The sequence below is a fragment of the Anas acuta genome, chromosome 6 (genome assembly GCF_963932015.1).
Source record: "Anas acuta chromosome 6, bAnaAcu1.1, whole genome shotgun sequence".
NCBI lineage: Eukaryota > Metazoa > Chordata > Aves > Anseriformes > Anatidae > Anas > Anas acuta.
In genome coordinates, this window is record NC_088984.1 from 39,364,774 (window position 1) to 39,388,495 (window position 23,722).

The following is a 23,722-nucleotide window of genomic DNA, read 5'->3' on the forward strand; positions in this document are numbered from 1 at the left end:
AACAATCCTCCCTTGAAGGCCTGAAGAAAACAAGGGAAGAATATATACTTCCAAACAGGAGACCATAAATGCAGAACCCCTCCCTGACCTAATGGATACTTAAGTCTAGCAAAGAAGTCCAATCTCTTTTCTATTTTTTGCTAGTTGACACCATTATGCTAAAACACATTATGTGCTGTAAAATGACAGGAGAGAAAAACAACTACAAGAGTAACAGAAAACATGAGGACATTCATTTAAATTGAGGCTCACATTCTGTCTAGAAATTGATGAGCTGTTTATGAATTTCTGTGAAGTCTTTCATTAAGTAAAATGCTTTTCAAAATGCAGCAGAAGGTACTCTTATTTAAGTGTGTGTTTGTTTTGTTTTTCTAGATTTAACTATCACACTTTAACATTGCAATCAAAGTCTAACTGCAGCTTGTATTGCACATCTATACTACGTTTAATTGCTTAGGTATAAACACAACAGCAAACAGCCTAGCACAGCCTGATAAAGTTTTTGAATCCATTTGTCAGATAGCTTTTACAGACAGTGCTTGTGAAGATACCAGCTCACCAAGCTTGTGCACCAGTCACTACATTCCAGCCGATTTTTAAAAAGGTCTAATTTTAGTTTTATTAAAGAATGTTGCAGTAGAAGGTGATACCTGGAATAAACCACACAAGGTGACCAATATACTGAAAAATGATGTTACTCATGTTTATTATGAAATTCACATTCCACTATGAAACAACAGTAAGTGCAAAAAGCTGATGAAAATAAAACAAACACAAAACAACAACAACAAAAGTTCCCAGACCATTCAAAAACATTGTGTGTAATCCTCTTTGTGTAACAGTCAAAGGAGGCCCAAACCTAACATTCTTCTTCCCTCTCTGCTGCTCTTTAACTAAAAGTAGACTTTGGGCATCATCAACCACATGTATTTCAAGTGTGCAGTTATCTCCAAGTTTATCAAACACAGTGAAACTTGAGCTGTGTATCTTTAAAACTAGAAAGCTATACATTTGTACTTAGTTTAAGCCAATCTGAGTAAAGGTAAAAACTAAAAGAATTTCTCTCCCAGTGTCTTGAAACTTTCACAAACATGGGTAATTCCTTTCTTTGCAACACTTATTTTTGTCTCAAACCTGCAAGGTAACAGAATCTTTGCCAAGTGCCATTTCTCCATCAATTCTTCATTAACTCACTCAACCAAATCACATTTGCACAGGACAAAATAATCTTACGCAGGAGCTCAGCCATCTTAGTCACACAAGTTTGTTTCATCTCTTGTAAGAAGCAACAAGCCAAATCAGTTCCTAGAACAATGGCAACTTTAATGTTTTATCAGAAACATATATGTTATTCAAAAAAAAGTTTGTCTTCTAGAATTTTGGCACAAAGCAGTAAACTTGGAAGAAGTGGCAAATCTTTCCCTGTTGCTGCAAGCCAGACACATGCATACAAAATGCACAACAGAATTTCAATAGCACTGTGCCACAGCATCAAAAACTGGATAAACGCAACAGTATACAAATTCTTTCATCATCTTCCTGCCTTGTGTAAAGTATCTGAGAATACATTATCCTACAGAAAACAGACAAACAATCTTGCAACATATCAGTAATACAGTTTGAACTGAACCAGTTTATATTGCCAGGCTATGCAATATGGAAATGTCCCAAAGAGAAACATGCATTTAATTAATGTGCTGTTATACAAATTTTAATGGAAATCTGGTCTGCCAAAGGAATTCTGATTTAATTGATTTGCTGTTTATGTTGATAACACACAGTGATTGAATGGCTGGGGTTAACTAATGAAGCTAGTTAGAAACACAGTGAAATACCTTTAAAAATTTTTCTGTCACTTACATGTATTCCTATAATAAACGTACAAAAAATGGACATACTTTTGACACATTATATACTTCTCTGTTTATACCAAACTGCCTAACCTTCTGTCAACTCATTTCTTAGTTCACTGGAGAGCAACATTACCTCTTCCCAGACCTTTCATTCTTACCTTATTTAGCTAGGTAAGACCCTGTGCACAGTTAAGGAAGTACAAACAAATACACAAAAGTAGTATATAATTTTCATTAAAAAAAATATTAACCCGTATATAGTATTTTAAATAAAATTCACCTTTTATAAGTTTAAGTTTTTGCTTAGATAGCAAGAGGCAACTCCAGGAATTCCTGAATATTTCTGTGCGCTGCTGACAGACAAGTTTCTGTTGAGAATCCCTGTGCAAGTTTGAGGTGGTTACTCGTTTTAATTAAAAAAAAAAGAAAAAAAAAAAAAAGAAAGACTGCTATATCAGAGAGTAATCATAAGATCTATAGGGATGTAAAAGCAGAAAGGCCACATATAAATCAGTTTAAGACACTTTGTTCTCCTACCCTATTCCACTCAACCCTGAAGCAAAAACGGTGCTGATTATTTTGATGTGCCATATGCCAAAAGCAAATCTGTGTAATTATACCAATGCTTCACACCATGCACCCAGAAAGATACCAGCCATTATATTCCACATACACTGCAACAGCCAAGCTAAACATTGACTGTTTTATCTAATTGTATGGAAACATACTTTAAAATCATTTAAATATGTTGATAAGTACAGTGAAAAATCACATACTGATTAAGAACCCCTTTCCACTCTGGTCACTAGCCTATTCCTCCAAAGAACTTGCGGCAAATACTTTTTCTTCTTTAAGTTACCTTACAAATCTATTGTAGATTATTCAGTTATAACTAAAAGCTTGCACAGAAAGGAAACCAAAAAGCAGCATGGACAATAATACTTTGCTGAATACCACTGAGAAATCAGATTTCTCCAAATGATTTTCTTTTGGGACAGAATGCCTGCCTTAGTTCTGTTCAAAAGCAGATTCAGAACCACTCTCCATCATTGGAACATGGGATTCCAACAGATAAAATTGATCCGTGTTCATAAAATGCTATAAAGAACACTATCTTTCATCTCTTGTTTCTGAATATAGAATGGTAAATTTTGCTCCAAAGGAAATCTTTTAAACAAAATCCTGCCTAAAATCAGAAATATCTGAATGAAAAGCATGATGTTTACTGCAAAACTCTAAAATGTATGGAATGTCTACCTATCAAGAGAAAAGTCAGATTTCTGAATTTTCAAGCATTTAAGTAAATACTCTTTGCTTATTTCAAATAAAATTGAAATAATTAAATTGAGCATGTAGTTTCAGTGTTGCAAAAGAAAATAAAATGTGCCTGAGATTTTTTGTGTGTGCAAAAATGCCCTCATTTACAAAGATGCATGGGACACTTTGGAAAGATTTCTTAGCTTGAAATTTTCACCTAATATATACTTTTCTGCTTCGTAATTCTTATTCATTGCACCTTCCACTGTATGCTTCAGAAGCTCTGGAAAGAAATTAACTTCTGTTATTATCTCACTAGCACAATTGCACTCTCAAAAAACAAATGCTGACCATCTGTTTTGGCATTCATAAATGTACGTACTATTTTCTTACATAGAATTAAAGGTTCTCTCACCTGCTTCTCAATGTGGGGAGTTCAAAAGAGTATGGTTTCTGAACTAGAAAATACAAGAATCAAAAATGTCCCAAGTTTTTGCATTTGTTTGCTACAGAGAAGAACTTGGACCAATTAAGCTGGTCATTATTCTAACATTGCATTTAAATGATATGATCTGACTGCTAACAAATAGTAAAATCCTATGGTCGTATGGCAGAAAAAATAGAACAGCACCTGCAAGATGGTTTTACAAATACAGTTTAAAAGGTTTAAATGCTGAGAATGTCTACAATGGTCTTTTATTTAAGCTAAAACATGCTGAAGGGATCACAAAACTAAGCTTTGGCTTCTTTCTTTTCTTGTCTTCCACAAAAGCCTTCTTCCTCAAACCTAAGCATTGTTCTTTTCTCCTTGATCCCAACACTTCTCTCTCCCCCATCTTTTAGCATGCACGTGCCTTCTTCAACTCTTCTGTAACACACCTAACCATACCCGTACTGGATGTTTATTCCTCAAGTATTATTTACCATGCTACAAGTCCATACCAGTCAGTCCTCCTTTAGGATATCCATTTTTGACGACTGTGTGCAGACTGGAGCTCCCAGTGCTCCAATCATGGCTGGAAGACTCTGGTTTCTTCTCAGTCCTGCCATTAAGTTGCTACCTGCATTTAAAAACACAGCTGAGTCCTGCCTCCGTAAGCTAACCTCTGGCCCCTGATTCTTCCTGTGGTCCTTTGTCTCAGGGGGCTTAACCACCCTGGCAATACCCAGCCTCTTCAGCCTGTCCACTAGGTTCATCTTCAACTGGCCTATGTCTGGAGCGTTGCGGGAGGGCTTTAGGCCATACATTTCCTGCAAGAATGTTTCTGCTGGTCGGGAAGCCAGGAAATTTTCTGAGTGATGCACTCGAGGCTCAAATGGTGAAGGGGAAGGACAAGGTGAATGTGAGGGAGAATTGGGTGGAGTAGACGGAAAAGGGACTGTTTGAGGAGGCTGTAGCAAAGGCAGTTTTTCTAATATGGGGCTATCATAAACCTTGGCAGAGATGCCTCGTTCTTGCAAAAGCTGTGCCAGACTGCTGGTGCTGCTGAGGGTAGTTGTTGAATCTCCTCTGTTGGTGAGAAATTCTCCAATATTAAGCCTGTAAGACATGGCTGGAGTGCTCACTACTGGATTTCCAGTGCTGCTGCCACTATTTCCAAGTGAAAACGGGGTACACATGGGGCTGAAATAAAATAAAAATGGAACAGAGAAAATACACACATTAGACGTTTCATACCTGCTTGACTCTGTATATACATTTTAGTATATAAAAGAAACAAGAAAAATAAAACTATTGTTACTTATTCTGGTAACTTCAGCTTTAGTAGTTTCAGTATTTGTGTTCTGCAAAATATCTAGACAATATTGATTGACAGAGGGGTTTTGGTGTAAGTACCAAATAATTTTTAATGTCTGGCCATGGAGAGGAAAAACTCCTGCTAGGACAGAAAGTAATGTTTTTAAACTAAAAAGGGGTAGATTTAGATTAGGTATTAGGAAGAAATTCTTTACTATGAGGGTGGTGAGGCACTGGCAGAGGTTGCCCAGAGAAGCTCTGGATGCCCCATCCCTGGAGGTGTTCAAGGCCAGGTTGGATAGGGCTTTGGGCAGCCTGGGCTGGTGGGAGGTATCCCTTCCCATGGCAGGGGCTGGAACTAGGTGATCTTTAAGGTCCCTTTCAACCATAGCCATTCTATGGTTCTATGAAAGAAAAATGAATTGTTATGACAAGATTATGCCAAGAAGTGTTCCATAATCAAGTTCATTGTTGTGTTTTACCTTCTGTTTAGAACCAAACTTAATTTTTGAAGTTAACTTAGATACGATAGCATAAAACTTTTCAAGATCAGCTGTCAGTTCAGAGCTTTTAGGAGAACGTTTCATAAAACAATTACAAAGGAATGTAAGATGACAAAACATGAAGAAACTTTGCTGAAGAAACACATTAGTTGAATTGCTAAATTTCCAGAAAATGAAACCTGAACACCCAAAGCTACCTATGATAAAATGCTAACAAGTAGCGCATTTGGATGAAAGACCCTGTTGAATGATACTATAGCTCTAGTATATCACACAAACACTAATCTTTATTTTCTATGTACAAACACTGCAATCTCTTCTGCTCTACATTAACTCAAATGATGCTTCCTGAAACACTGACTATAATTATGTTTTCTGATGGATACTGGATGTTGGACAAACTTAGAGGACCCTTAATAGACGAGATTAATAACTAGAAAAAATGCAAACAAGTTAAATCAGGATTTGCAATTTGAATTGGACACTTGATCCACGTAAACTGGTGTTCTGCTTTAAAGAGCACAACCAGACAAGCCACAATGTATTCAGCTAATTGTCATGAAAACCTTAATACTACAGTCACTTCTTTTAAAATATTACACAACCTTAAATACATGTATAAAACAGTGCTCAACTATAGTGTATTACATAGAACATCGACATCCAGCAACAACTTAGTTTTTAAAAAGGACAGAATATTTTTTTTGACTTTTTTTTTGTTATTGTTTTTGTTTTAATACAATAGGTATATGATACAAGGAATTTGCTATTTTAAGAGTATAAATTTGCTTCCTTTAAGTTACCTTAACCTATTCGAACTCTCATTGTGGAGAATTTCTAGTTTCCCCTTTGTAATTACAACCATTTTTATGTGTAAATATGTGTATTTCACGTGCTGCCTAACTGTCTTGGTATTTTTTAAAACTCGTTCATATATCAGAATACAACTTCTTAATCCCACACAGCAATTCTTAGGATGTTATCATACCTGGGAGTAACTTGGGTGATATCAGATGGGTGAAGGATTCTACATGTAGTAAAGGTAAATGTGGAATTTGTTGAAGATAGACACTTTCCAGGATTTGAGGCTGCAATGTGGAGAATTTACATCCCATGAAGGTAAAAATACAGACTGATTAGTACTAATGAAAGCAAAGTTTAAGATGATGCTATTAGCATTGCTAATCTTTTTGTTGTTGTTTGTTTTGTTTTGAAGTAGAGAACAAACAATAACAAAGACATCATTGCCCCAAGGCCAAATATTTTCCAGTGAGAAGAAGATACTACAATCAGTTTATTTTAAAATCAATTTACTTACTTGCTTTATGCTTTTTTTCCCAATTTAAGATGAGCTGAAACTACACCCTTCAAACATCAGTAACATTAATAACAACAGAAGCAAACTAGCACTATAAGAAACACTAACATCCAGCCTGAATCTAAAAGCAAGGATTATTCTGCACAGACACAGGCTTCTAACCTTGCAAAATGCTCTGAAGAGAACTGGAAGCAACTGTACCACCTGTATTAAACTGTATTTGAGCTAGCACTTTGAATTACTGTAGTATGGAGCTGCATAAAATTAAGTTCTTGGAGGCAAATTGCTAAACCAAAATAAATGTTAATGAAAAATAAGAGTCCTGAAAAGAAATTTCAGTCTGAAATCCCACACTGTAATCAGACAACTGAGCACATAAACAGTGATGAAGTCCTTGCAAAAAAAAAAAAAAAAAAAAAAAGCAAAAAAAAAAAAGCAGAAATTGGCATGCAAACAGAGGAAAAACTACTAACTATGCTTCTTACCAGTGAGTGGTACTGCTACTGAAGTAATAGGTGACAGGAAAATCCCTGACCCTTGCTTTGACACTGCACACTTCTTTTTCTCCAGAAAGGATGGTTGCACTTGAAATGTTATACCTCCTTCACCTTCTTCCTCATCATCCTCCTCCAAGTCAGAGATGTGGTGCACACTATCATCAGTCAGAGGGGTAAAACCTTTTGTAACAACACCTGGTCTTGGGTCCAGAATGGTGCCTAGGTTGGGTCGAGCAAGCTGCTGCCAGTGAAACAGGGTCTGAGATCCTGGTGTGACAAAAGAAGGGTTCCCGAGAGCCGTTACTTACAATTACATTGACTTACAAGAATGCTTGTTATAACAATTTCAGCCAACTGGTGCTGACGTTGATAAACATAGTGTGGTTGGATGGCAATGCCAAGCACAAGAAAAAGCCTAACACTTAGCACCTTTATAAGAAAGACAAATACAAAGCGACACTCTCGTAAGCTAGCTGGTACATAGCCAGCAAATGCTACTCCTTCCTCTTATTACATATTGCATCTACCTGTACACACACCAACAATAATTTAGTTGGCAAATTAAAGTGAAATCTTTTTCTGCTGTTAGGAGAAGGAAGATCATCCTCTTACCTTCAATGGGCTTGACAATTTGCAATTTTTCTGGTAGGAGGACACGGAGGTTACTAGAGCTGGCAGAGAAATCAGTGAATTCTGAGTTTGTACCCAAGGAAAAACAGCTTTCTGTTGGTGTATTACTACCACTTGCTCCTTCTTTCTGCTCAGCAAGCAAATGCATTTTTCGCTCCCATTCCTCCTCAAAGAATTGCTTCTCGCTCAGGTAGTTCTGATGACGGAGGGAGAGCCTGTGCAGAGCTGTGACTAAGTCATTGTCCCCAGGAGTTCCTGGCTGGCCACACTTATGCGTGCCCCTGTGAGAAACATGAAATAATAATAGATATTAAGACTAGCAAATTAAATATTTCTCTCTTTTACATGGCAGGGGTCCAGTGTGGATTTAGTTTTAAGTCACTTAGTTTAGAAAGACAGACTGTGTTTCTTACTTCAAATTCTTCTCAGAGCTGCTCCTCTGGGTCATCTGTGTGTGTCCCTCCGAATGTAAGCCAGACTGAAAAGGCTTTGCTGTCATAACAACACTTAACCTATTAGAACCAGGAATTGGTAATGGGACAGGAAAGGAAGACGAGCGTCCACGAGTGACATTAGCAACCTTGACAGTGTCGAATACTCGTTTATGTTGACCCCTGCAAGAAAATTAAGGAAACAAACATGAGTTTCAGAAACATTTTTCAAGGGATAACAAAGTTTTGAGCAACAGATTTGCAAAAGATAGCAGAGACTGGACTAAAAAGATTTAAGCCCAGAAGAACAGGATTGCCTAACACACCCATGTTTTAGGGAGTACTGCTCTAATAAATATCTGAATTACCACTTTGACCTGAAAGAACAAAACAGTCTATTGATAACCACCTGATAAATTTCAGGAGCTTACATTTAACTCTTGCTCAAAAGTAAAGTCTTCAGGAATAAGTCTTCAGCTTTATAAACTGTTATCAGTCTTTCAGCTATAATTTCATTTGCCAGAGATTTTTATATAAGCAGTAAAAGTGATAAAACCAGTGCTGTGTATCAAAGCATCTGCATCAAAAATCTGAGAAACTGAAGAATGAAATAACATTTTAGCAAATTCCCAGCTTCCTCATAGAATCAAATAATTGCAGGCTTTGAAGTTGAAAAGTTACAAATACTACAAAAAAAGAAAATTTTTCATAGAGTGAACATTCACATTTATAGATTTCCAGTAATCAGTTTCACCTTACTTAATACAAGCACATGAAAAAGTATTGAAATGACACACAGAATCTAAAAACATACTTCTGCTTGGATAGAAGAGATTCATCACCCTGACTCAATTCCTTACGCATTGTCCCTTCAATTTCTGCTGCAAGGGAATCCTAGAGAAAAATGGGAACCAGAAGAGTTTACACATTAATAGAAATCTTCTTCCTAACAATTTTAACAGAAAATTTTAAAATACTCTAAAATTTCTTTTTTTTTTTCTCCTCATTATTATGTTTCACACTGTGTGTAATACACAAACCTTTCAGTCTTTGAAGGGGATAGCAAGCAGGAGAATTTTTACACCATAATTACACCTAAATATAACTGGTTTGGGTTCAGTTGTTCATATATACCTGACAGAAGAAGAGGAAAATAAATGCTTTTTTTTCCCCATTGGTTTAGTTATCTTTAGCCTAAGGTTATATATTTCTGATTATGCTTAAAATTTAATCTCACAAGATAAGGAGATGAAGAGATAAAATTACATCATAAATTACATAAAGAAAGAAAAATGCAGTTTGAACTCTCAAAAAAAAAATGGTTTGTTTCTTAAAGAAATGTTGTCAAGTTATAAAATTTAACACACATATGCAGGCATAATGGAGCACTAGCTATTGAACATACCAATCAATTCCTGTACTTAACAGAAAAGTCATATAAAAAGGAAAAAACATTTTAATATCACAAAATGGTAAGTGAATTATTAGTTTACTAAACATTTAATTGTCAGAAATGTACACGTTAAAGAAATGAAAAACTGTTAGCTCAGTTCCTTTGCCTATTACAAAATAGTTTCCACTGCAGCTCCTGTAACAGCTGTTTTACAGTTCTATGCTATTACAGGCCCTATATGTGCCAGTAGGTATACAGCATGCTAGCAGTATTTATTACCACAGGAAACGCTCCACATGACTGGGGATGGCAGAGACAAGCAACAGAGCGGACTCTGCTGCGCAGCAACTTCACTTCTTCTTGTGATTCATGCAACATCCCTAGACACTCTGTGTTCCGATCTTGCAACTCATGTAGCTGAAAGAAAAAAAAGAGTATGTGATACCACTGAACTTCAACAGAAGCAAATAAAATACACAGTGCAGCTGAGTAACTCCTACAGAAAACAATATAGATGGGACTATAATATTTCTCCCACTGCACATCACACACCAACATCTGGAATTGGAAGCAGTAACAGACAATGCTCAGCATATCACCCATACCAATTTTAATTGTGACACATATATACTCAAGAGTATAAAATTCAAAGTAAAACACATTGAAAAACTCTGCAAATATTGATGCAAAAGTAGCAAAAGAGAATAATCCTTAAAGATCTAGTGAGCTATAGTATTGATATAAGCAGTAATATTTATATGAAAGCACTCCGTTTCTCATAACTACTACTAACAACAAAATTTACCTAGTTTGAACGCCTTGTTTGCCTTTCAGACTCCTGTGAACTACAAAAATATTTGTGTAGACTTAACTAAACATAATTATTCTTTTTCCCCTATCATTTGACTCCAACCACAATGTAAAATTAGAAGTTTTAAATAAATAAAAGTTCTTGCTGCTTTTATGTTGGTTTCAGCTGGGATAAAGTTAATTTTCTTCCTAGTAGCTGGCATGATGCTGTGCTTTCTATTTAGGATGAGAATAACACTGATAACACCCTGATGTTACAGTTGTTGCAGAGCAGTGCTTACACTAAGTCAAAGACTTTTCAGCTTCTTGTGCTACCCAGCCGACAAGGAGGCTGGCTGTGCATGAGGAGCTGGGAGCGGACAGAACAGACAGTTGACCCAGAATAGTCAATGGGGTATTCTGTAACAAATGGCATTGTGCTGAACAATAAATATGAGGGAGTGTTGGCTGGCAGAGGGGTGTGCTGCTGCTTGGGGTCTGGCTGGACATTGGTCAGCTGGTGGTGAGCAATTGCACTGTCCATCACTTGCTTTGTATATTCTTTTATCATTATTATTATTATTATTTTCCCCTCCTTTTCTATCTTACTCAAGTTTTACCTCAATCTACAAGGTTTTTTCCCCCTTCTATTTTTTTTTTTTTTTTCCCAATTCTTTTCCCCATCCCACTGGGGGAGCGTGGTGATGGGAGTGTTTGAACAAAATGCAGTGCTTAGCTGCCTGACAGGTTAAACCACAATAGTCATTTAGTTTTTTTTCTCTTGTACTCTCTTTACCCGCCCAACCATCCATCCATCCATCCATTTACCCACCCACCCACAAAAGCCTTAAGTACCTCTACTGTCAGTTGTCTCTGAGCATCTTTGGAAGCTTGTAAGTGAAGTTTCAGCTCTTCCTTTTCAATCACATGCTGAAAGCACAAAAAAGCGCTAGTTATTTTTTTAGCCAATTCCCCTAAGGAAGGTGATCCTTGCCATTCTTTCATGAAACAGCCACTTTCTTGTGATATAACCCTTGATCTGCAAGTAATTTTTTACCCACTATAAGCATGCACATATGTACATAAATGGCGCGCACACACACACACACACACACACACTCCATCAGCAGTCCCTTACTTCTTTGAGTTTATGCTGAAGATCAACAATCTGAGACAGAAGGGATGAGATCTCTTCCTGGTAGCGAACCAGCTCCTCACTCTTCTCTGACAACTCCTCTGTTATTCTGGAAATTTGAGCATTTGTTTGCCCTACAAAACATAAAAGCGACTTAAAGGAATGGAAAAAGAAACAGAAAGGGAAATGGAAAGGGAAACAACTCACTCCCCCCAACTAACTGTAACAAAAAATATCCTGCCCAAAACAATACAGTTGGAGTTTCTTGTATACTTGACCTGAAAGGATAGCAAAATCATAGTAAAATCTGATTGGTTTTGCATAGAGGTGGGACTACATATTTAGAAACATAACCTTTAAGCAACAAAGTATCTATCTTATTTATTTCTAAACAACAGAAAATCTTCCATCAGTGCTAACCAATAGAGTTAGAAAAGTGATTCTCTAATAGTGCTAAATATTTATTTTTTAAAATACTGTAAATTAGCAAAAATATACCCTTTCATTGATAGCAGTTATTGTACCATATAGATTTACTATAGGACTGAAATTACTAAAGCTCATTTTTCAGGGGTAACTAAGAGAAGGATGTTCAAATACTGTTTTGTTGTGAGAAACAGCTTGGATACTCACGGAGCTCTTTAACACAGTCACTGACTAGCTGCTGTTCCTTCTCTTCGTACGTAATGGTTTCTGTCTTCAGCTGGCAGGCCTTCAAAAAAAAAGTTAGTGGTTTTCCAATTTCAGTTTATCCATATATATATTAATGTTACAAGTTTTTATTTTGGATATTGTTACAACTGAAGAATTTCCCCTCTCTTTCTTATTTCTATGCATCTCTCTGTCCTTACTAACCATTTTTTTCCACCATAGTCTGTTTCCCTGAATTGTATGTGACTTTTGAATAACAGACATCCAACCACAGACATATGAGCAAAACCTTATCTCTCTCATGCCCCTACTAAAAAAAATATTGCAAAAATAAGTAATTTGGTATGGAAATGTAAACCAACACAGTAATCAGAAGTAAGCAACTGAATTTGCTTTTGAGCTTCTTAAGGCAAAGAAGCTTTGAAAACTAAATTTTTAGCCAACTCCATGACAGTACTGAAAAGCTCTCAATAGAACAGCTTTTCCCCTTACTCCTCAACTGTTTTACTTAGACTGGAAATTTTCTGGGCCAGAGACTGTATCACAACAGGTCTAAACACCATCAATCATAGTAAATTCCCATCTCCATTTGGACTGTCAGGATAATTCCTGATATTAAACTTTGCACACATACACGTGCAAGTTCACAGGACTGCATTTGACTCACCCTAGTACTTAGTAATGGTGTTTGAAGATTGTCCAAACAAGCAGAAGTAAAGCTACACAAGTGTAGATAAACACACTTCTTTATAAAACACTGTTACACAAAAATAAAAACGTGCAAATACAGGCTCAACATGATTGAGGCTACTTCAAGTCAGTGAAGGTTATGTTATATCACACAATGATAGCAGTCTCTTTTTAATTTCATTCTTTCCCCCACTCTGTAAAATAGATTGAATTCACCCCGGTCCATAAAATTCTGTAATCATATATGGGGTTAGGAGCATAATAAAATAAATCTGACCTTTCCCTCTTTCTTTTCTGTTCAGCACTACTGAACTATCCATTTGTTCCTAAGAGTTTTAGGGAGTATGTGCATCTCATTCTGAATATTTTGAAGACAAATCAAGGAGAAGAGTGTATCTTTTCATATTAGAGAATTCTACTTCTCACTGTATTGTTGTAACAAGCTCAAAAAACATCAATCACCCAGCTTCCTTACAAAGGACACCCAAACTTTCTTAAAAGGAAAAAACAAACAAACACACTTAACTGATTTCCCCTTTTACAAATTCCACTTTGCACCTCCAAAGACGACACACTGTGCATCTGCAGATTCTAAATCTTGTAACCATTGGTTTCATGAGCTCTATAGCCATTTGTTTTGTCTAGCCATTTAGTCCCTATGCTTGTAAAAGAACACTTACCTATATTAATGTTTTATACATGAAAGAGACCAATTAAAATATGGAAACTAATACCATAGTCAGAACTTACTGAGTCTTTAAGAGGATTTGAATGGAAGCTTATTAATACTTAAGACTGAATATATGTTGACAAAGGCGTACCGTCAACTCAAAGTTCAAATTCACAAAAGACTGCTACTAATTGCAGTCAGGTTTACACCAGAACTGGTCACACAAACGTGAGGACCTGATGAGTCCAACTACTTTTGCTGGGTGCTCACATAGGTTCCCCTATTTCATCATATACCATAAAGGTATTGAGAAAGGAGTACTAGAGGACTCCGAAAACAATGAATAGCAGTAAAGGAAACAAAGATGTGGAGGAAAAGTGTTTGGATATGATTTGCATACAGTGAAACAAAATAGTTATATATTCTGAGAGAAGCCTAGATGCTGGATTCTTTTTAACAATCCCAATTTATCTCATATCCAGCATATAAGGTACACACTGTAAGTCGGCTATACCTTCGAACGGAGAGCAAGGTTCTCCTCTTCCAACTCCCTGAGTTTATCTTGCAAGATATCCAGCTGCAAAAGACCTTGTGATACACTGAAAGACTCATTGAAACGAAGTGGTGTAGAACAGCTGGAATCTGTTTCACTTTCCTCAGAAGCAATTGAAACAATACGAAGTAGGTCATCCTTCTTCGATAGTTCATGCTGCAGCTGGTTAACCTAGGACAAAAGAAGATCACCAGCTTGTCAATTCTTGGACCAAGAAAGCTGACTGAACTATGGTAATTAGGAGAATGATTTCTAAGTGTACTTATGTAGTTTGAAAACAGCAATCAACTGTTTTCACAATGAAATAATATGTTTTTATTAATCCTCTTCTCATCATCATAAAAAGATGGGAAAAATTTAAAAAAAATAAAAAAAAATTACTCACTTGATCTAGAGTTTGTCCTAACTGCTCTTCTAGTGCTTCATTCTGTTCTGTCAACAGGTGGTTTCGCTTAAGCAGGGCTTGTCCAATTCGAGCTGCCAGTTCCAGGTCCCGGTCTTTCTGCTCATAAGAAGTATACATGTGTCTACTTTTAATCAGATAAAGTTTAAATACAGAGTAATTTTAGTTTTTCATAGCTACTGATTAACGCAGCACTCTGAGATCGCTACTCACTCTCAAACGGATTGCTTCTGCAACACTGATAAAACAATGATTAATGTTTCATCCTTTAGATCCAAAACACATCCATTACTATGCTTCTCTTCCAGTCATTCTCAGTAACAGGGGGAGGGCACCTAACCTGGGTACAGTACTGGTGAAGTTATATGGGCTCTATTGTGTCATTCCAAGAAGTCACATACACTTATGCCTATTGTCTTTCAAGTAACAGCTTCTGCAGAAACAGACTGCTTAATTGGAATAGTGATGAGAAGATAAAAGTCAAGTGGCACTTAGAAAGCAGAAGAAATCTCCTTCTTTCTCATTGCATGCTAGCTCCTATGAGGTATCCATAGCATTGCTAAATTTTGTTTCTGAGGTGGTGCAAATGACTGGACAGCTTCTCATGACCCTTACGTTTGACAAACAGCTCCTGAAGATAACTGAAGCAAAAATTCCAGGAGATGAATAATTTCCTCAAATACGTGTCCTCAAATGTATTAACACAATTATATTACAGAGATGAGCATACCTCAGCTAGCAGATGTTTGACCACGTCAGTGTCACTGTAGGTTTTCTGTTCCACGTTATCTGTGCCTAAAACTGAGAAATAAAAAGCGTACTTACTGAAGTTGCTTAAGTACAAGAAGACTGCTTGGAAGGGAGAGAATTAAAACACAGAGGACACTGTTTATATAAGCTTAAATACAACAACTAGCTGTGGAAACTAGCGGAGGCTATCAAAATGCATCTTAATTTCAGAAGTATGAAACAATACTCATTTAAGAGATTGATCCAAAGTACTGAGTATTTACAGCTTTCAGCAATATTAGCTAGAAGTTGAGGTGCTTGCACATCCTTCACGTTTAGAAAAAGGAGAAGAATCTCTTTAGATCAACTTTTTGAATACAGATAAGCTATTATCATCCAGCCTTTTGGGGAGAGAGAGAAGTAATGTATATCCATATATAGCTGAAAACACCTGCAGACTTTGTTGAGAACAAGTAGTATTTCGAAAACAAGACCAAGTCAAGAAGAAACAAAGAGCAAAAAGAATTTGTGACAACTCTGAACAGAACTTGGACCTAAAGTATAAAACGCTGTCTTGAGAAGCAGGATATGCTAGTAAATAAGAAATCTGAATTACCTTGTGCAAATTTGTGAGATGCAGCAAAGGAGGAGGGAGGAAGTTGAAAAAGAGCTACAGTTACAGGAAAGGAAAGACAGGGAAGAAAGAATAAAAAGGAGAAAGAATTAAAATTCAAGGAAATAGTCTACTGGGTTTGGCTGGGATGGAATTAACTGTCCCCACAGCAGCCCATATAGTGTGGTGCTCTGCACTTGTAGCTGGAATAGCATTGACAGCAAGACTGTCTTCACGCACCCCCCAGTGACCTAAACAAACTAAAGAGTTTTTCCATACCATATGACAGCATGCTCAGCAATAAAAGCTGAGCAGAGGGGAGGAGTGGTGGAGGGGACAACTCTTGTTATGAAAGCATCTGTCTTCCTGAGCAACTACTACGTGTATTGAGGCCTTGCTTCCCAAGACATGGCAAAACATTGCTTGCTGACAGCAAGTAGAAAATAATTGTTTTCTCCCTTTCCTTCTGTGTGGCCTTAAATTTGCTATTTTTGCTTTACAGACTCAGGACCATGAAAGCAGCAAGATAAGTTGAATAAATATGGAAGTATCTACTTCAATTGGAGACATAAGTTAACTTGCTTTGAAACTAATTCTATCATCTCTGCATTGTAAAATTATTATGAGATTATTATGGGATTTGGTCTAAATCTATTTCTGAGATTTTTCTGCCTTGTTGAAACCTGATTCATGCTCTGAGTATATAGTAGTATTGGTTCTGTTAGTTGCTGTTTTTTTTGTCTTTGTTTTTACTGAGGGCTGCTGATGTGGTTATGAGATAGAGAAGTGCTAAGCTGAAGTGCTCACTAACTTTATATATGCACATTATGTAGGCTATGTACATGTATATCCTTTATGTAGGTACTGCACACAGATAACCTTGCATAGCATAACACTAAGGCTACATGCTAGGAACAAAAATAAGTTGCATTTTTGTATAGAAGAAAACTTACACAGCCTTGAAAGACAGGAGAAAAGAAAGAACAATACAGAAGAATGAGGTTTACTGAACTGTTTTTCTAATAGCTTAACAGGGAAGAAAAATGAAACTAACAAATCAAACACTTTTTACCAAGTAGATTAGTAGGCATAAAAATAAAACACATGCTATTAAGGAGTGTTGAACTTAAAGCACTGCCACTTGCTAACTCTATTGCCAAGTGGTGCAAAAACAGAAAAACACCCTTACAAAATTTAAAGTACTTGTCTTTGCATTGTGGAGGTCAGTTTTACTGTGCCACTTTGACATTGTTTGCTGCGAGGGCACTCATCTTACTAATACTTTGAAAATTCACTGCCCAATAACTTTCAGCCTTTAGCAGGCAGAATATTATAGCCAGCTCTCCTGTGGTAAGTATTCCCACCAGATGATTTCAAGTGGAAGTTTCTATCCAGTGCTAAATCGGTTTAATAAAGATCTGTTAGTTACGTACACGGTTACTCTGAAAGGGAGGTTCCTAAAAACACAAACAAGTATATCTGCTCTGGTAAATGAAATCTCAGAACTATCAATTTTGAAACTTAGCTCTATACAACTTTTGTAACTTTCTTACACTACAGAAAAAAAATATACATAGTTGTTATAACTCTCTACTGTGAACATACATGTGCAATTTCTGCTTACTCACCTCGCCATGGGAAGGCTGCAAACAACTCTTCATTTTGGTTAATATTCTTGTTATGTCGTGCCATGTTCCTTTATTCACATATACAAAATAGTTCAAAGGACAGATGTTTTGTAATTTGAGGTTTCTTATTCTACCAAAGTTGAAGGAGAAAATATTCTTCTACCTTACAGAAGTGAGTGCCAGTAGGAGCTCACACTAAGTGGATTGCTAATTAGATCCACCTTCTAATAGGCGGCAGCAGCTATAAAAAGAGGAGGAGCAAGTGCAGCAAGTATTGTATTGCTATTTTCCCCCTAGATGTCAAATACAACTTGACTCAAATCATAAGTTCACCATTCTTTACAGCAAAAGTTGCAAAAAAATTTCAATTTGTATATAGAGGGAGAGATACATAAAATCCCCAAGTTATGCTTCACAACTATGATTATCACATTTATTCCCAATTCCAGCCACTACTAAGACAGACACAAACTTCAGCTAACAAGATATTTAGCAGTGACTATAACTAAATACTAAGTTGTGTTTCTATCTGTCTGGGACCTTCCTGTAAATTCTCCTGTAAATTACTAGGCTCAGATGATAACAGTTACATTCCTTCTCTTTGTCTAGACAATTTCTAGGGGAAACAAAAAAACCATATTTCTCTTGAATTTATATGGATCAACAGTTACAACAGCTTTGACAGAGTTATACCTAACAGTGATCTTTTTAATTAATGTGATGAATTTCACATCCAAGTTGGGTAGCCAAATTTTAATCTCACATATATTATGTGAGATTATGCATCTATGCATATGCATCTATGCTATCCCAAAATTCTAAGACAGACTTATTCTAAAGATTCACTTTTGGACAGAAATTTAAAATGATAGTTGCAGTGCATTTTTGAGAATATAAAAAAAAAAAGAAACTGTTCAAAAAAAACAAAAACAAAAACAAACAAACAAACACACAAACAAAAAACAACTCTCACAAGCAGATCACTTTTTTATTTTCACAGAAGAAAATCCTGTAATTGCAAAGAACTTCTTTCTGGGTGAAAGAGGAAAACACCTGTTTTTGTAGTATTTTGACAGCCAAATAATCATGACTTAAAACCCCTGCCACCTCTCACTGCTTGGAAATGCAAGCTCACACTGACTTAAGTGTCTTCTCTTGGAGCAATGTGCTTCATTACACTGGAACTGCAGGCACTGACCAGAGACACATTTGATATAGAGTTGCTATCAGCACTGACAGACTTTGATCCCAACTCTTTCTAATTAAAGCTTAGAGATAAGTACACACCCCACTGACTACACACAATCATTTCAATTGAACTATAAAAGTGGTCGCTCAATATAAAATTACTTGTTTACAATATTATTATCAGAAACAGACCAAGCAATAATCATTAAGTGGCTTTCAAAATGCATTCCACAGTTAAAAAAAAAAATTAAGCATGCAAGTTTAATCAATAACAAGCTTGCTTTAAATCAGGGATTGCTGCATGTGTAAAAGGTAATATGTTACTTTTACTTAATCATTTGCTATACACCCTGGGTGGAGGCTGAAAATACAAACAACAAAAAATCCCTGTGCAGAGGTGACACATACGTCAAAGAGGCATTCATTACAGAGAAATAGTAAGTTGAACCTAAATACCAAGTTAACTCTCCCAAGTGGTTCCTTCCAATATAGGGAGTAAACAGGACATAGCCATTTCTCTAAACTGTTTACAACATTCCCCTCTTTTCACATTAAAACACTTGAAATTACAGGCAAATTACTGTTTAGTTCTTTCTGGCAACCTTTTTATGTGTTTAAAATCAAATGGTATAGAAGGTTTCTTCACATGATATGATGCTGTTCAATTTCACCTTAATGATCTGCTATCTTTAAGGACTGCTGTAATCACAACTGACTGGCAGCAAAAAGTTACTAAGTATTTTCAGAACCTGAAGGCAGTGATCAACATCCACATAGTACCCACCTGCCCAACATTCACAGATTTGTATCTCCAGAAGAAACAATAGCATTTCAAAAGCAACACTGACACACAACATCAGAACAAATACCATCAAAAGAACCATAGCATTGTTAACGTTCCTGAAAACAGAACTGCTGCATACTCCATACCTCTCATATCACATCTAGTCTAACACAATTCTAGGTTCCTTCCTCTTTTTCACTATCAGATGTTTCTACTCTTATTTCTAAGTGAAATCTAATGATTAGGCAGGCAGCCGTGGGACATGGTAGCTCAGCTCTTAGAATGACAGAGCTGAACAACAAGCACTTCCTCTGTACTCAGCTTTTCATTCCACCTCTGCAAAACTGTACAGATTTGAACATTACACTTAAACATTAACCAGTTTATATTTACATTTTGCTCTTCAATAAATGTCAATGTCAAAAAAAAATAATAATTCTTAGGCCCAGGTATACTCACTCATGTAACGGAAGGTCTCCTCATCGTGAACTGGAGAAGAGATTTTGGGAAGACAGCCATGGCAGTTGGACTGAATCCAGTCTTGATTTTCATACAGATACAGAGAGTCCACTCGTAACTTGTAATCTGGCAACTGTTCTTCTAGCATGCTCACCAATTCTACCTCAGGGAGGTCCTCAGTGGAGCAGACATCTAAAAGTAAGTAAATGCCACTAACACTACATTACAGGACATTGAATATGCCATATATTTATTATATGCTACAGTAGTATAGATTCTACATACTACAGAATACTTTCATAAACCTTCAGTAGGTTTGAAAAAATTCTTCTGTACTGGACAAATTACCAGAAAACTGATTGATATTGTGGCATTTGCAAATTCCTCATCCCCAAGTGATTCCATAACTTTCTGCAAAGCTGTTCTATCCATGGCTCCATCTGACTTCTTAAATACAGTGCATTTAATGAGCTTCAACTTGTATCTTTCCCTGCTTATTGAACTAAAACACAAACCTACATTTTAGCAGCAGATGATTTTGTAAGATTTCATTGGCTTTAGCATAGTTACAGTTCTGTTTCCTGAAGGAAATTCACATGCTTCTTTTTCTTCTGTTTATCATTTTGTTTGGTAATTGACATAGGCTTGAATAAAGTAAATAGAAATATCAATGGAATACTGCCTTAAAATCAGACAAATACAAAACTCTATTATCATCCATATGGAATCATGCTTTATGTGAACACGGTACCCAAACTTCTAAACAGTAAAATTTAGCTCTTCCTGTTTTTCCGCCTTATTCTCTTTGAGATTGTTACAAAAAAGGAACATTAAGTTGCTGAAGTACTGCACATCAAAGGTATACAATGATTATCTTTTGAACATGTCCACCAAAGATGAAGACTGTCTTCAGTATCTTTCAGTGGAAGATATGTCAACATTGATAATTAACACTGAATCAAAAACATCTTACAATGGAAACTGATTTAACAAGCTAATTAAAGGACTCACCATTTTTGTTGATTTGCAATATCAGATAAGTAATACAAGGAAAATCAAATTCAAGGCAGTTTCCAGGTTGGTGTTATTTAAAATATTAGATACATTCAGGACTTGTAACAGATTTCTCCAACTTACCAGAGATGCTCTCCAAGACCCTGTGATCAAAATTCATGAGTCTTTTCTTCACAGTTCACTTCTTTAGAAATAACATTCTGTAGTCAGATTGTGCACTGTCCCCTTATAGCTTTGCTGGGAAGATGGCTTTGATTTCCAGTATAAGGGCCAGCCATCAAGCTACCAAGATGCTAACACGTCTGGCATCAACTCACTTCTGTACATGGATTCGTACTCCAGATCTATTGCTGTCTTAGGACATGCTCATTCCTTTCATCTGACTTACTACTCAGCAGAAATATCTATAGGATATCTCATATAAGCTTCACAAACTTCTCAGCTCAGCCATCACCTAGAAATAAAACAAGAAGAACACCAGAGCTTAACACATTTCATGCTTTCAAATGAGATCAGTTGATTAACATGACCTCTTTTCTTTCAGACTGAGTTTCCTCCCTGTACTACCACTTAACCTCCCAAAATAAAAATAAATTAAAAGATTTAAAAAAAAAATCCTTAGTCTAAACATTACATTATATATTAAAAGTGTCATTAAAAATATGCCTTTTCCCTGCAAACATGACATCTCACCTTCACCACTGACTTTGTCAATTACTGTTTGTTTATACCATTCCTCCTCTTCCATATAATATTTAGTATACGACAAGCTCATTCACTGTAATGAGGCACTTTCCTTCAACACTGAAGGACAGCAGCTTCAACTAAAGACAAATTTTCTTCAGGCTACTAAGTGCATTTAAAGCAATGGGTTTTAAAGGCAGGATTTCAAACACATCATTCTGAACATTAAATTGGCATAAAGAAATTTTATTGGACTGCTGTCTTCAATCTCTTCCACTTTAGAAGTCCACTAATTAAGATTTGGATCTATCAGAAATTTACAATTTTATTACAGACTGATGATCTTCCACGTAAAATCTAAGGGTAATCCTAGACAAAAAACAAAACAAAACAAAACAAAAAAAAACGCAAGAGAACAAGATGTCATTTTTCCTCTTTCTACATTCACTAAACATGTGATTCTCTTTAAAGCTTACATTAATTTCAAATTTGCTCTCAAGAGTTTCCCCAAGCACAAACACAAATTTGCCTTCTTGTCTGCAGGAATCTTTCATTTGACACGCTCAGAATGGACAGTGCAGGAGCTTTTTAAAGAAAGCCAAGAGCCTGCCAGTTTATCTGCTTGTACAGTTTAGCAGATCAAGAAAGAATTTTCTTCCATTAAAGTCAGCTTATACTTATGAACAATACCTTCTTCCTTTGTATTTTATTTACCTGTTTTAATTATTATCTATATTAGGTACTTACTAAGAACTGTAGGACTGAGATTTCAGAAACATTTGTTATTTGAAAGTTAATTTGTTATGGGACTTTGATTCTTAGTGATGTAAGACCATTTATTCAATTTTTATATTGAGACTCCTCTTGCATTATATTATGTATTTCTGTCAATGATCCCCAGGTCCTTTTCTGCAAAGCTGCTATCCAGACTGTTAGCCCCCCGCATGTACTGGTACACAAGTTTATTCATCGGCAGGTGCATGCAGGACTTTGCATGCAGGACTTTGGCATAAAATGCCAAAATCTGAAACCCAAGACATCCTGACTGAACTGAATAAGCACTTTTTTTTGTTTGTTTTGTTTTGTTTTTTAAACCGTGACGGTGACTGAGCACTGGAAAAGGTTGCCCAGATCAGTTGTGGAATCTCCACCTTTGGAGACATTCAAAAGCCACCTGGAGATGGTCCTGGGCAGGCAGCTCTAGGTAGCTCCACTTAAACAAGATTTATTTCTCAGTTAAACAAGTAGTTAAAAGGAAAAAGCCTCACAGCAGTTCTTACTGTGTTTGTGATGTAAACCACATTTGACATAAGGAAAAACCACCTCACAAGGCAAGGTGGTTTGGGTCTATTTTTTTCCATTAGACATGCCAAGATTACATTCCTTACTTTGCAAGTGTGGCATTGAGGGACTTCAGTACCACAGTATTAAATGTTGATCAGAAGGAAGAACAAAAATTTAAGAGACACACCTGTTTAACAAGCAGTTAGATAGGCCTTACTAAATAAACTGCATAAAAATGCAAAATTACTGTTTCTTTTGGTTATTCAAGCTTTAATCTCAAGACTGTTATGCTGTTGTATGAACTATGGTTATGACCTCTACCCTAAACCATATTCAAAAGCTGTCAATTAAACAAATCCAAACCACATTAAAGGAAGAAAGATAGCACAGTTACAAGACAATGCAGCATTATACGAGTTGTGACTAGTCAGAGCCTGAGGCTGGTAATAAACATTTGCAATGACAATCCTGCCCCACAGATGAGGTATGTCAACATCCATAGATATGGTTTCCACCTACATTACATTTGTAGTATTACTAATGTATAAAGTGCAATTACAAAAGGAATTAATTAAAAGCAGTACAAAGAGATGGAAGGCATCCCACAAAATAATAACCACAGGGCACACAAAATCAGTTCTATTTCTAGGCAGAAGTCTTCATGCAGCACAGAAGCTACAATTCTACAGTAAATACCTTAATCCTATACTCATTTTGTACAGAAATCTCATGGAAGCATTGTAACACCACAGTTGTCGGTGTCTGATACGCCCCAAGCATGGGGCTGTGCCACCTACCAGTAGTAACTACGCCATTTAAGCATCAAAG

The 23,722-nt window shown here is 36.3% G+C and overlaps 1 protein-coding gene across 6 annotated transcripts in view; it reads right to left on the reverse strand.

Moving 5' to 3' along the window:
- Positions 1-682: 682 nt before the first annotated feature.
- Positions 683-23,722, reverse strand: part of TRAK2 (trafficking kinesin protein 2) — a 32,083-nt gene continuing 9,043 nt past the window's right edge. The window contains exons 2-17 of one of the 6 annotated variants that reach the window (XM_068686696.1): positions 21,050-21,380; positions 19,913-20,104; positions 15,857-15,910; positions 15,242-15,312; positions 14,494-14,610; positions 14,070-14,279; positions 12,178-12,256; positions 11,548-11,678; positions 11,265-11,339; positions 9,903-10,037; positions 9,042-9,121; positions 8,210-8,410; positions 7,779-8,077; positions 7,155-7,433; positions 6,340-6,439; positions 683-4,734 (exon numbers count right to left, since the gene is read on the reverse strand). In XM_068686696.1, the coding sequence (XP_068542797.1) occupies positions 4,056-4,734; positions 6,340-6,439; positions 7,155-7,433; positions 7,779-8,077; positions 8,210-8,410; positions 9,042-9,121; positions 9,903-10,037; positions 11,265-11,339; positions 11,548-11,678; positions 12,178-12,256; positions 14,070-14,279; positions 14,494-14,610; positions 15,242-15,312; positions 15,857-15,910; positions 19,913-20,104; positions 21,050-21,086 (2,739 nt within the window). In that variant the 5' untranslated portion in view covers positions 21,087-21,380 and the 3' untranslated portion in view covers positions 683-4,055. The other 5 variants (XM_068686695.1, XM_068686698.1, XM_068686697.1 and 2 more) reach the window with 5 other exon arrangements.